Raw genomic sequence first — 15,024 nt, 5'->3', positions numbered from 1 at the left:
CCACAATGTGCCAGTGGGCTACCAATTCGAACGCGATACAAAAGGAAGGCGAACTCTGGGAGGAACTACTCAACTCGCACACTAACATGGACTTCCTCAGAAAACAGGGAAACAGAACACATAAAAGCAAATATGGGCACTGAACTGAACATCACACTGTTGCGGTGCGCAACCTGATCCAAACAACATACCCATGGCGGCGTGCCACTCGATCCACATATAGAACTCACATAAGGAGATACACGTCGAGCTGAATAGCTCATCACATCCAAATACCGAATATCGGTCATAAACACACTAAGGTGCATAATACCATTCCCAAGGAAACATATAGCGTTATAGGCTACAACTCAAGCACAACTGAGGTGCGATACATGATCTAAGTCTCAAGAGCCATCCTGCTCATATAACATCACCGCTGAGCGGAACCTCAACACATAAGGAATTTACCAAGCCGTCTCACAACTCATACATCGCAATATATCTTTACATGAATTATCTGACCACGAAATAAGACCACGACTATCCTTCCATAAAGAGCGCATTGCTGAAATAAACACAACTGGCCTGACGGAAGGCTCACTTCCACATTTAAATCTATCCCCCAACCTCAAGTCGATCCTGATCGTGCCAAGCTAGGCCAATAATATTTCATAGGTCTATAACCCAATAAGCAGAGTGCCCTCCAAGCATAAATTCTCAAATGGATGATATTACCAAAATCCTCATACTTGGTTTAAATTTCTAATTAATCAAGTGACTACATGTCACACTTATACAATCTTCCTGTGGGACAAGCTCCCACCATCTTCCGAAATAATTAACGGGTTTGCACATTCAAACCACCGGCTACACTAACGCTGAAAAGTGATCAAGAATCCATAACCAGGATGCAAAGCCTTTCTCACAGAACACCGGTCTCAGGTGATACTAACATCAATACCCATCTTACTCAAAACATTGGAACTCCTTTCCTGCTCATCCGAGCTTGTGACATCACAGTCATTGACCAAACTGCGACCTTGGTTCTTACTTCAAATTCCATACCACTCACTGCACCTCACGTGCCGATATATGATAGACATGATTTCCATCACAACTCTGGAACCGCCGATAGGCTAATATTTCATCACATAAGACTTTCCATTTAACTTACTTCGGGAGAACTATAGCAACATACAGGCGAATTCTCATAACCGTCGAATATGCCAATATCTAAGTAGTGGTCCAAGCCACCATAACCCTTCCGGGATTTGCCTCCACATAACAAGCCATAACAGAAGAATGCTTCTGAACAAAATCAATTACGGTGGCCGACAAGCCTCACACGTACCGCCACAAATCACTTGCATAACTTGCTCACGCTGAAGGAACTGATCACTGACACCAATATGCCAATTCAACTATGGCTAATCAACCTACCTCCTTCCAATTTACCCTTAATTGCCTTGGAAATAATACTTCTCCATTCAACACATAACATACTCCATCTGCACTCCTCCGGAGTGACCTTGAATCACGAGACCATGCTGTCTCAAATCCCACGAACCATTTCATATCTCCCAAATGCTACACCGCAAGTCAAAATATTATAGAACATTTTGGGCACCTTCTCATAAGCTGCTACAAAGCTTGATTCTTATCTGTATCTATAATGTCGACATCATTAGGCACCACACTTTGCCCTTTGAATTCATGAGGACCGTTACTGAGAGCCACCCATTCCGACTTGGCCCCGAATGCAACCACTCCACTGAATTTTATCACATATGAATACCCTCTCTATGAAGCACCCAACGGGATCACTTCCCTCGAAGTCTGCACCTATACGAGGCATAAATCATGAATCTTCCCTCAAGTCTAAACATGAGCCAATAAGGCTAACCATAACATGCATTCAACAATTCATTTACTCAAATTACCACTCATGGTCCTTTTCCGTAGCCGCAATAACCCATCAATATGCTAATAACCAGAATTCACGCAGGTAATTAACCATGCAACCCAATCGTAAGTGGTGGGACTCTCCCACTTAGCTCAAAGCCACTATTACACGACTTTCGAACACATTAGAACCATTCTCTCAAGTCATTTACTCTTATTCAAAATGCAATTCACCTGATCCAAGGAACATAACCACACGTGCCTCATTAGCACTCTGACACCGCAGGGTATGACCTTATTCCAGTACAACCAAACATCTTCCTACTCCATGCACCGAGCATTCTTTACCAACGACAACTTAAGACATACTGTGATTCTCACACATCTATAAAGCACCATGTAGCCTTTGTCCAAGTTTTCCCTCACTCGTTCCATCTTCAGACCAATTTCCGTAACCAGAGCTGATTCGCCAGCATGCCTCGAACCGGAACCAACATAGCACATGACCGCACAATTATCTAATCAATAGCAAACTCCCCAACTTGGCTCGAAGCCATAGATCGCAACACATATACACTATTGCTGCCGTAATACCATGATGAGATTAAACTCACTCCTTCATTCACTCACACAACAGTTAAGCCCACTATTAGGCAACAATTATTTTTTACTAAGTCCCAAATTTTTCAAAAATTTCGGCAAAGTTTCCTTTGTAATTGGGCCTATCCACCTGTCAGAGAATCACCAAAACCATCCTAACAATACATCCACAACTTGACAAAGTATCACAATGAAAAATCAAACACTTAATAGTCCACCTATCATCCAACAGGTCTCCATCGTCACTTCCAAGTCATATAGATACATCTCGCAGTTGTAACATACTCATCACGTAGCTATCCATCCATCGTTCCCACTAATAGGGATAATACCGAACATATAAGTTCAAAACACTTGCTCACATAATCAGCACCCCGGTGCTCAAGCCATAGGCAATGATCCGGCCTCAAGTCCTCCCGACTGGCCTAACATCAAACTCACAGAGATTACACCTCACCCATCGATCGGGGAATTACAAGCCATCAAGGCACATCTAATACTGAGCATTCGTTCGCGCATACGAATATGCGGAAGGAACTGTAAAAGTTACTTTTTCAAGCTGAATCAAGGAGGCACGATTAAGAATTTAAGAATATGAAGTTTTTCCTAAAGGTTCTGCAGCCTCCCGAGGATAAGTACAGACGTCTCCGTACCGATCCGTGAGACTCTACTAAACCAGCTCATGACTCGCGAGACCTAGTAACGTAGGCTCTGATACCAACTTGTCACGACCCAAAATCCCAACCCGGTCGTGATGGCGCCTCTCGTGAGGACAAGGCCAGCCAATCAACAAAATAGTACATCTCTTTATAATTACTTAGCAGGAATAAGTCTAAATCATGGGCAATATAATCTTAAATGCGAAATAAACGTGATAGAACAAGGAAAACCATCCCAACTCAGCCTGAAATCGGGGTGTCACAAGTCATGAGCTACTACAGAGTTTACTAATATTTTACAAAGTCTGGAATTATCATAAATAACAAAGATAAAGGAGAAAACGGGGCTGCGGACGTCAACAACTATCTCGTTACTCTTAGTCACCGCCTGGCCTGGAAAGAATCAGTGCTCAGGAGCGAACTCAGCTCTGCCTGTATCTGCACACATGATGCAGTGAGTAATGTGAGTACTCCGACCCAGTGAGTAATAAAAATAAATAACGACTGAAAACATGAAATCTCATAACGACACAATATAGCGCTATCCCAAGCAGTAAAATCAGTTATACAGTAAAACAGTGAGTATCAGATAATTCTTCTTTTAAAACAGTAAAGACAAATAATTTCCATAGTAAGGATAAATCAAAAGCTTGCCCCTCGGTCTCAATATGTAAATCTCAGTATAGTATCAGTCCCTCGGGCTCACTCCCAACTCACCAGCACACAACATCAGGATCTCGGCCTCACTCCCAACTCAACAACACACAACATCAGCCCCTCGGGCTCACTCCCAACTCACCACATACAAGCAACGGCCTCTCGGGCCCACTCCCAACTCACCTGGGTACCCTGCGTTCACTAGGGGTGTGTACAGACTCCGGAGGGGCTCCTACAGCCCAAACGCAATATCAATAGGCCTGAAAGCCTTCATACATCACACTCGAGGCCTGAAAGCCTCCTCACATAACACTCGAGGCTTGAAAGCCTCCTCACATCACTCAACATATCCTCACGTATGGCCCTCGGCCTCAATCAGTCCAGAAAATAATCATAAGCCTCTTGGGCATCAGTAAAACAATAGTGTCCAGCTCAACAACATTATAAATATCATTAAATCTCGAGTTGAGTACAAATGTAGTTGAGTTCACAAAATAATATAATTCAATTGGACTGAGTTCAAATAATATTTCAATTCGTGAGGAAAATAGTGATGTAAATTCACAAAAGATTTCAGATAATTGGCATGAAGCCCAAATATAGCAATAAGCCCAAATCATAGTGAAAAACAATAAATCTTTATCAATTACGCGGTAAAATATCATCTGGGATGGACCAAGTCACAATCCCCAATAGTAAATGACCCCGCACTCGTCATACAACGCGTGTCTCATCTCAACATAGCAGTATGTTGTGCAATCTGGGGTTTCAAACCCTCAATGCATCATTTAAAATCATTACTCACCTCGAACCGGTGAAATCTATAGCTTGCGACGCCTTTGCCCCTCAAATCGGCCTCCACGCGCGTCGAATCTAACCAAAATCAGAGCGAATACATCACAATATGCTAAGGGAACAATACCCAATCGAAAATACTCGAAAAATGCTAAAAATCACGAAGTTGGCAATACCCGAGCCCCGAGCTCACTTCTCGAAAAATTACGAAAGTCATATCACCGGATTCCTCGTCTCGCCACGAGTCCGTACATATAAAATTTACCAAAATCGGAGTTCAAATGACCCCTCAAATCTTCAAATCTTATTTTCAAATCCCTAGGTCCAAAATCCCCAATTTACACCTAAAAAACATGTAATCTAGTCGGATTATTCGATGATAATTCAATATTATGGAGTAGAAATAATCACAAGTGACTTACCTCAAGATTTCTTGCTCAAAAATCGCCCCAAACCGTGTTATTTCGCAAGAAAATAGGTAAAAAAAAACGAGCAGAAATGCAGCAGCTTTTAATAAGCAAATTTGGTCGCTAAAGACCCAAATCTGGTCGCTAAAGGTGCTAATCTGGTCGCTAAAAGTGCCACACCAGACCTGATGCACCAACATTCTTTAATTTCACTAAAAAGGCTCTAACTCCTTCATACGAACTTGGAATTAGACGATTCTTGTTCCTATGAGTCAAAAATAATAATAATACGAACACAACCCTTTAATCAAAACTCAATTCGGAGCTCATTTGCCCAGTGCGATATCCATTTCGCTCGTTAAACAATTACTAATGTTTCGCGTCAAAAACCCAATTGCGACTTGATAAAATTAGACCAAAATTTCCAGATTAGTCCTATAATTCATTATCAAAATTCTGGAAGTCTCGGAATCAAATTTGGATCTCTAGAACTAAAAATGAACCTTTAGATCATTACATTTATGCTCGCAAAAATCTTCTAAAAACTCTTCCAAAATTTGTCCGAGCCTCATGGGATTCCAACAAAGTATAATAACAAGTCCCATAATATGACACAAACTTAGTTATTTCTTCGAATCACCAAAAACAACGCAAAAATACTAAATTCACCTCGGATTCAAGCCTATGAACTTTGAAACTTCTAATTTTCACATCCGATGTCGAAACATGTCAAAACTAGTCCGAATGATCTCAAATTTTGCAGACAAGTCCAAAATGACATAACAAAACTACAACAACTCTCGGAATTCCATTCCGTGCCTCGGATCAAAATCTTACCTATCAACCGGAATTCGCCAAAGTACTAACTTTGCCGATTCAAGCTTAATTCTACACCGGTCATCACAAAAATATTCCGGACACACTCCTAAGTTCCAAATCACCTAACAAAGCTATACGAACCATAAAATTCGCATTTCGAGCGCTCTAACACATAAGTCAATATCCGGTTGACTTTTCCAACTTAAGCTTCCTTAAAAGAGACTAAGTGTCTCAAACCTTACCAAAATCATTCAGGAATGACTTCAAATTTTGCACACAAGTCACATTCGACATTACAGACTTGTCCCAACTTTCGGAATCGCATTCCGACCCCGATAGCAAAATTTCCACTTCCGGTTTCTCAAAAACCTTCAAATTTCTATATTTAGCCAAACGACTCCAAAATGACCTACGGACCTCCAAATTCACTTCCGATCGCGGTCCCAAACCCAGAATCACCATACGGAGCTACTCCTATCTCGGAATTCCAAACGGACATCAATAACACTGAAATGCATTTTAAGCCAAACTGATGCAATTTCTTCTAAAATGCTATCTTCCACAATAGGCGCCAAAACGCTCTCGGGTTATCCAAAACCCGATCCGGGCATACGCCCAAGTACAAAATCATCATACGAACCTGCTAAAACCTTCGGATCCCAATTCCGAGGTCGTTTACTCAAAATTCCAATCCTAGTTCATTTCTTCAATTTTAAGCTTTCAAAATGAGAATTTCCATTTAGATTTGACTCCAAACTTCCTGAATTTTAATTCTGACCATACACACAAGTCAATATACCTGAGATGAAGCTGCTCAAGGCCTCAAACTGCTGAATGACGCGCCGGAGCTCAAAACGACCGATCGGGTCGTTACAGTTGTATAGCAAAATTGTGAAAGTATAAGTGACAATTGAACTTTTAGAGCATTGGCTCGAGTTGTAAAGTGAATTGTGAAGTAAGAGTGAGAAAAAGAAGAGATCATTATGTTGCCCCCTTGCCGGGCTATTGTTGAATTGTGGTTCCCTTGCATTGTGTTCTTAATTGATATTACGAATGCTTAGGTTGAGGATTCTTTGTGTTGGGTAGGGATTATAGGTATAACTGAGGTAGTTAGGTGTCGGAATGAGGTTGGTTATAGCTGAGGTAGTTAGGTGTGGTGACGAGTTTGGTTATAGCTGAGGTGGTTAGATGTTGTAACGAGTTTGGTTATAGCTGAGGTAGTTAGGTGTGGTATCAAGTTTGGTTATAGCTGTTTCTCCCTTGCCGGGACGTGATTGCTTATCCTGTCGAATCCCTTGTCGGGATAGTGTAGACCTTATTGATCTCTTGTCAAGACTCTAGTTATAATTGTAAACATTATATATGGATTGGGTTGCATGCCGCAACAATATTATATATGGATCGGGTTGCACGCCGCAACAATATTATCTGTGGATCGGGTTGCATGCCGCAACAACATTATATATGGATCGGATTGCACGTCGTAACAATATTATATATGGATCGGGCTGCATGCCGCTACAATATTGTATATGGATCGGTTGCACGCCACAACAATATTATATATGGATCGGGTTGCACACCGCAATAATATTATATGTGGATCGGGTTGCACGCCGCAACAGAGATATAATGAAATGGGAGCGGGTGGTATGCCTACCACAAGATATAATAAAATGAGAGCGGGTGACATGCCTGCCACGAGATACATGAAATGGGAGCGGGTAGCACGCCTGCCACAAGATATGAGAAATGGGATCGGATTGCATGCCTGCAACAAGATGTGAAAAGAAAGTGAAATATACCTTTGTTTTCTTTAATCTTGTTAGTGGTTGGATTTGATTCCTTTATATTCTATTAATATTATGTTTTTACCTGTTTTTCCCCGAAACATGTTTCCCCCTCCTATCTTTACTTGTTTATTTCCGTATTTCTTTTCCGCTATACATATATTTGAAATGCACATGTTTATTTGGTAGTCTCGTCCTAGCCTCGTCACTACTTCGCCGAGGTTAGGCTAGGCACTTACCAACACATGGGGTCGGTTGTGCTGATACTACACTCTACACTTTTTTGTGCAGACCCCAATGCTATGGAATTCGGACCGCAGTGAGATTTATGATTCTTGATCATTAGGCGACCCGAGGTAGTCTTGCAGGCATCCGCAGGCCTTGGCGTCTCCTTCTATATACTTTCTTGTTTCTTACATGTATTTTCAGAAATAGTGTTGTAATTAATTCTTTCAGATCTTTATTTGTAGTATTATTAGACCGTCTATGAAACTGTGACACCAGTTCTGGGTAGTCGAGACTCAAACAGTTGTAATAGACATTCATGTTCAGATGGCTTATTGTTTTCTTCCGCTTATGTTATATTCCGTTGTCTAAATGTTATTTCTTTGTAATTGTTAAAGAAAATAAAATTGGTAAAAAGGTAGATGGTTCAATAATTGGCTTGCCTAGCTCACATTAGTAGGCGCTATCACGACTCCCGAGGTGAAAAATCCGGGTCCTATAAGTGGGAAAACACTGTATCAATGAATCATCTTTCTTAAAATATGAATGTATATGGGCCGTCAAGGCTCTGACATACTGTACAAAATGAACCTTTGTCTACAAAGAATCTAAGATTATTTGACATCAAATGGGACAGGGTACCGGCTTACCCATAAGTCTATAGCAAAATTCTGACATAGTGACTCATAGACTCGGCTGCACTTCGAATGAGGTGGAGTCTCACTGATCCTTCGCTGAATGCCAATCTCGTCTACTATGAGGGCTCGTCAAACTGATTATCTATACCTACAGGCATGAATGTAGCGTCCCCAACAGAAGGACATCAGTACGAATAATGTACCGAGTATGTAAGGTGGAACTGAAAATAACAATAAGTCAACATTAATTAAAGACATATAAGAATCAACCTGAATATCTGAAGTGCCACCGTATATGCATACTTATCATACTTTCATATATAATGCTTCTCTTTGAGACTATTTATATTATCCATATCGTATGATGCATGACTGCCCAAACGATCAGTGGTAACTGCCTGACCGGCTGTCACACGGTGGTAGTTATATGATTGCCTAATTGGTAGTAGATGCATGACTGCCCAACTGATCAGTGGTAACTGCTTGCCCGACCGGCCGTAGCGCGATGGTAAATGCATGACTGTCCGACCGGCCGTAGCTCGGTGGTAAATGTATAACTTTCCAACCGGCCGTAGCTCGGTGGTAAATGCATGACTGCCTGACCGGCCGTAGCTCGGTGGTAAATGTGTAACTGCCCAACTGGCCGTAGCACGGTGGTAAATAAATATGCATGTCTGCCCATATTATGAACGTTAACATCTTTATCGAATACCTCAATAGAGACTTAGGAACATACTTAGACATGCTTGAATATTACTTTACAGGAATGAAAAACATAGACATCCTTAACTGCTAAGAGTAGAACCATTTATGGAATAGCATTACGTTCACGTATCGTTACTTGGATCATGCCAAAATAAGGAAAGATTAGCCTTAACATACTATTCTCTTAACAATTCCTCTAACACCCGTCTTTTGTGATAAAATACGTAACGACAGATCGAATTAGGAAAAAATTCGTATGATATTCTTGAGAAAGATTGTACCGCGCTTTTCTAGAATTTGCAATTCATGGTTTATCCCATTGGCATGGAATCAACAAACAATGTCATTTATGTTGTAGCAAAAATTTAACAGTTTCCATGTAATCCCACCTCCAGAATACAACTTTGCAATATCAAATCATGACCAGAGCATTGACAATTGCAATCTTACGACATTTATATAATGAAACAAGTATTCCTCAATGCATAATTGTTTCCATTTCAATTACTTGTAGCATTCCCCAAAGAAATTCAAGAGGAAACCTAATAATTGGATTTTGAGGAAAATCTCTCATGAATTCCTCCCTGGATTCCTGATCTTAGTTATTACGTAAATGAAACACCTTACTAGTGTAGGAAAACTCTTAGTAGGCGTGACCCATTTATTAGATTACTAATCCACCTAATCTTCTAAGTGTGACACCTATGTAGGAACTTTAAGAGTCACTAAATTGAAATGGGGGGTGCTGTCACGTTGGGTCTTGTAGGCCTTATCCAATCTTTTAATTGATCTCCTACTAAAAATTATTACCTAATTATTTACATATTAAGAGTTATCTCAAATTACTTAAAATACTATTCACTTTTAACACACTTTATATATCTTACTATAATATACTTTACTATCATAGTCATGTGGTATCTTGTGTGGCACTAATTCATAAATATCAGATATTATAGCTCAGACCGTATTTCATCTCAAAATGTCAAACTTCGACAGAACTCATTTTCTTCGATTCGCTTACCCCTCTCACCTTCACGAATTTACTTATCACTTGCTTGAAATAGCATAATACTTGTAATCTCCAAATAATCTTGTCCTTGAACTAATGTCAATTATCCCACGACAAATTCATCGTACAATATTATAGGGTATAACATCGTCGTAATATAATATTGCGGAGCATATCATCATCGTAATATAATACTGCGGAGTGTAACATCATCGTAATACTGCAGGGTGTAACACAGAGAGAACTTTACGGTTGCTCCAAGAATTCCGTTCAATTCAGTTTGATCAAGATTATTCAATCATGTTCCGTCATATTGCTAAATATTTTCAATAATATATCAATTATATTGATTCGAAATGTTATCTTATTCTGAATATATTATATGTATAGGTCAAATATAATTTTTTATTTATAAATATAAAATTTTGAACGCCCTTAGGAGAATTCCAAACTTTGCCGCTTTTATTTCTACAACCACAATCCAATTGTTATCTAAGCCGGGGACAAAGAAGAATGTACAATAATAGCTCATATAATTAGGAAAGGAAACATGTCCTGATTCATACATGAAAGTCTGAATTGTCTATTAGTTTAAAAAGTTCAATAATACTTAAGATAGCTAGCTAGGAGGTATCAAGCTACTTCAGAAGAGTGATTTAATTCCAACTAGGATATATTTTACATAACTATACACTATTGAAAATTTTATTACCTTCCCTACTCAAGCTTTAATTTAATTACCTCCTATATACAAATTTACCAATTATATACACTTTAGGAATTAAATGAGTATCCCTTTATATTAGGAATCAATTATTTCCCATCCTTATTCTCTCTCCCTCATGCTCTCTCTCTCTCTCCGTCTCTCTCTCTCTCTCTACGTCTCTCAATCCCTAGTTCTAGTAATATAGAGCAAAGAAAAAGAGACTATCAATTTCACAATTGACAGCCTACGCTTTGAAGTTTTGAATTTGAATTTGGGTTTTCAAAATATATTTATTTGTTTAAATTGGGTGTTGTTGCAAACAATTGGGAATTCTCTCTACGTCTCTCTCTATCTCTCAATCCTAATTCCAGTAATGTAAAGCAAAGGAAAAGAGAGCAACAATTCCACCATTTACAACCATTAAAAAACTTTGAAGCTTTGAATTCGAATTTGGATTTTCAAAAACCATTATTTGTTTGGATTGAATGTTGTTGCAAATAATTGAGAATATTATTTGGAGTTTATATCTCAATTTTGAAGGTGTTTTGATGAAGATTAGACTTGATTTTGGTTGAATTTCAGATTGAAACTCGAAGACGAAGAAGACATGACATACATTATACAGTAGAAATTTAGTAAAGTTATAATAAAATTGTAGAAAAATTGTATTTTGTTGTTTATATATGTTTTTTTATTTAAATATTGTATGAAAGTTGAATAATATTGTATAAAAATTATATTTAAGTGGTATGTTATTGTAGTTGTATATAGTTGCGTAGAAATAATGCATGAAAGTTGTAGATAAATTGTAAATAAATTGTATAATATATTATTAATTATATGAAATTTATTTTTATTATGTATAAATCAGATACAAAATATACAAAAGACATATTATATAAAATTTGTATAAAAATTTGGCATCCATTTGAGTATTATTGAATGTTTGATGTTGGATTAGCTTGACAATGTATCGAATTTGTCTAACTTGATGTTGCCTTTAATTTCACTTTCTTTACCGGTTTTTGTCGTTTCGGATGTTGTTCATATATATGAATGAAGCATACCCAGTAATAAAATAATCTAAATTGCACTTGTTTGGAGAGAAGAGGGGAAAGATGAGAGAAAAAAGGAAAATGGTGTAACTAAATCAGTTGATTGAAGGTACAAATAATAGATTGAGAGCCTTTTAAGGTGGATTGTATATATTTTATAACTAAAATGTGTTTAGGTCGGATAAATACCAAAACATGAACATTTTTCGTAATAAAATTTTAAATAGTGTGTATGTAGGTAAAAATCCCTTATGTAATTGGATGGGAAGGGTATGAATATGGATTAGTTATTGGCCTAAAGTTCTCTTAATATTTCATGCAAAGACCTCGCTTAATTTTTTGGCACCTCACTTGGGGCATTTGTATCTATACCCGCTTTCTGTGTCACGTTTTAACTTATGGCCGCTTTGCAAAAAAAAATTGCAAGCGTACCTGCTTTTTCGCATAACTTCAGCATACGAGACTGAAGTAGCAAAAGCAATCACGCAAAACTTCAACATTTCTAGTAGGCGGACCTGAAGTTCAGCTCTAGAGCTGAAGTTTTTGTTTTGTAACTGGCGAACTTCAGTTCTAGAGCTGAAGTTTTGTTTTGTAACTGGCCTAAAACTTCAGCATTTCTAGTAGGCGGACCTGAAGTTCTGCTCTAGAGCTGAAGTTTTTGTTTTGTAACTGGCGAACTTCAGTTCTAGAGTTGAAGTTTTGTTTTGTAACTGACCTAGAGCTGAAGTTTTTATTTTGTAACTAACAAACTTCAGTTCTAGAGTTGAAGTTTTTGTTTTTGTAACTGGCAAACTTCAGCTCTAGAACTGAAGTTTTTGTTTTGTAACTGTCGAACTTCAGCTCTAAAGCTGAAGTTCTTTAATTCATTTGTAAAATTTCAGGACTCTGTTAGAACTTCAACTACCTGCAACTCAGTAGCAACATGGTAACTGTTTCAGGAAAATACAATGGAAACAATTACGATCACATGATCCCTCAATTCATTCATGGTCCTATTTATTACAATTATAATTAATGTTCAAGTCTCATCTTTATGCTAAATAATATAAAAAAAAACTTCAAAGAACTGATATAAATGCATTTGGATAAATTTGTTTTGTAAAAGCAAAACGGGTTGGAGATATATTATGACCGAGAGAAGAAGAAGAAGAAAACGAAGGAGGAAGAGAAAGAGGGCTGAAGTTATTTATACCTCACTTTCGTCTTAACTATATTGGACTTTTGGGCTATCCTAGTCCCATTGACTCCTTGTAGAAATGACATTAGGTAGCCACTCTAAAGGGCTGCTATTTAGGAATTAGCCGGTGCGCCTTGAATTTTAGCTTTTCAATTCAATTTTTCAGAACAAAAATTGTCCCGGATTGTCTCGAAGTTAAGATTATTAGTTTAAAATTTTATGACAAAATATGTATTGACTAATCTTTAATAGCATTCCTGAGAATGGCTATACGTGGACTTGCCTGTGGACTCCTTTGCAATCTTATAGATCCTTCCTCTTGATATACCACCAAATATTCTACACTAATTATAAGCATAGCATCAGTTGGTCCTGACTCTGTAAGAGTCAACCACACAAAATTAAACTCATGACATTATCTAATTATTCATCAATATCAGCGTTTCTTTCTCTTTCAGATTAAGCACAAAATATTCATAAACCACATAGTAGTATATATCAAATACTCATAATTTTGTACAAACAAAGAGGAGCATAACTTTAGATTTATATGACCATTACAATATTGCATACGAAATGCCAACAAAGATTAAAGCATTAGTGGGATATGGCCAACAATGCTTGTGATTGTTTCTCATATTTGAAACCATTAGATTTAGAATCATCAGCACTCCACACAAATATCCCAGCCAACTCTCCTTTACTTTTCAGCTTACTACACGCTGTGAAAAATCCATTATCTGGAGATAATCCCCCACTCCCATCAGTGCTGAAACTAGCCAACATCTTTCCCCCTTCATAATTGGATCTTTGTGTAGCAAAATAGTTCATGAATTGAGACACAGTAGTTCCCTCATCATACGCGTAAAATTGGAAATTAACATAGTCTATAATGTGACCGTAGCTTTTCCATAGCGCCTGATAATGACTTTGAACTTCATCATCATCAAATGGAGCTATTGAGGCAAAGGAAATGACTCCATTATTCTTGAGTGTTGTAATAAGTCTGCCTATGCACTCTGTAAATGTATCAGGATCAGCTTGAAAATGTTCATAGTCGATATCTATCCCATCCAAATTGTATTGCTTAATTATATCACTAAGAGAAGAGACTGCATTTGAAACCCAAGAATCAACAGAAGAAGGGTTGAAATAGGCGCTACTTCCTCCAACACTGTCTCCTCCTAAACTCAATGCTACTTTAACATTCGAGTGTTGGGTTTTGATGGATGAAACAGAAGAAGGGGTAAGATTATCTGTGTCCCAAAAAATGTTGAATTGACCATTGGTGGGAGATGCAGAAGGAGTGTAGTCAATGGCAAAGGAGAGAATGAAGTGAAAGTCGACGTTAGTGAATGGGGACATCAGTAAACTTGACATTCTTGAACTCTGCTCCAATGTATTCCCTGAATATGTTGGAATTTCCAGGTGTTGCATGAATTGGTGAGAGAAAAAGTACTAAGGCTTGAAAAGCACAAATTGAAATTAAAATTTTGGAGAACTCCATGAAGTTGAGATTTGTTAATTAGAACTTAGTGTGCTAGAATGGTATGCAGTTTAAATATAGGTTCATTAATAGATGGATGTTAAAGCATCAGTCACAAGGGAAAGTTAAAAATTGTTACCTTTAGTTTGCCGTTTCAGCTAGTTGTTGAATCGGTAAAAAGTTACATTATCTTTCTTTTTTTAATTAGCAGAAGTGGAACACTGATTTGGATCTGCAGCTTGACTCCAAAAATTATTGTATTCTTTGGACATGTATGCCAAAATTCTAGTCCTTCTATGCCAAATTTAAACTGTGTACAGAAACGGATAGCCTGGTCCTTAATTGTAGTCACCAATCAATAGGAGAACGTCTATATGGATCTCATACCATGTCATTAGATGGCTTATTA

The 15,024-nt window shown here is 38.1% G+C and overlaps 1 protein-coding gene across 1 annotated transcript; it reads right to left on the bottom strand.

The window, feature by feature from the left end:
- Positions 1-13,664: 13,664 nt before the first annotated feature.
- On the bottom strand, positions 13,665-14,647 carry LOC142172839 (chitinase 2-like). The gene is given in 2 exon segments (XM_075236511.1): positions 13,665-14,483; positions 14,485-14,647. Coding segments are annotated over 2 exon segments (909 nt in total). The 5' UTR covers positions 14,637-14,647; the 3' UTR covers positions 13,665-13,726.
- Positions 14,648-15,024: the final 377 nt, after the last annotated feature.

The sequence above is a fragment of the Nicotiana tabacum genome, chromosome 18 (assembly GCF_000715075.1).
Source record: "Nicotiana tabacum cultivar K326 chromosome 18, ASM71507v2, whole genome shotgun sequence".
NCBI lineage: Eukaryota > Viridiplantae > Streptophyta > Magnoliopsida > Solanales > Solanaceae > Nicotiana > Nicotiana tabacum.
The sequence above is the reverse complement of the archived record's forward strand: the minus strand, read 5'-3'. Positions and strand labels throughout refer to the sequence as shown.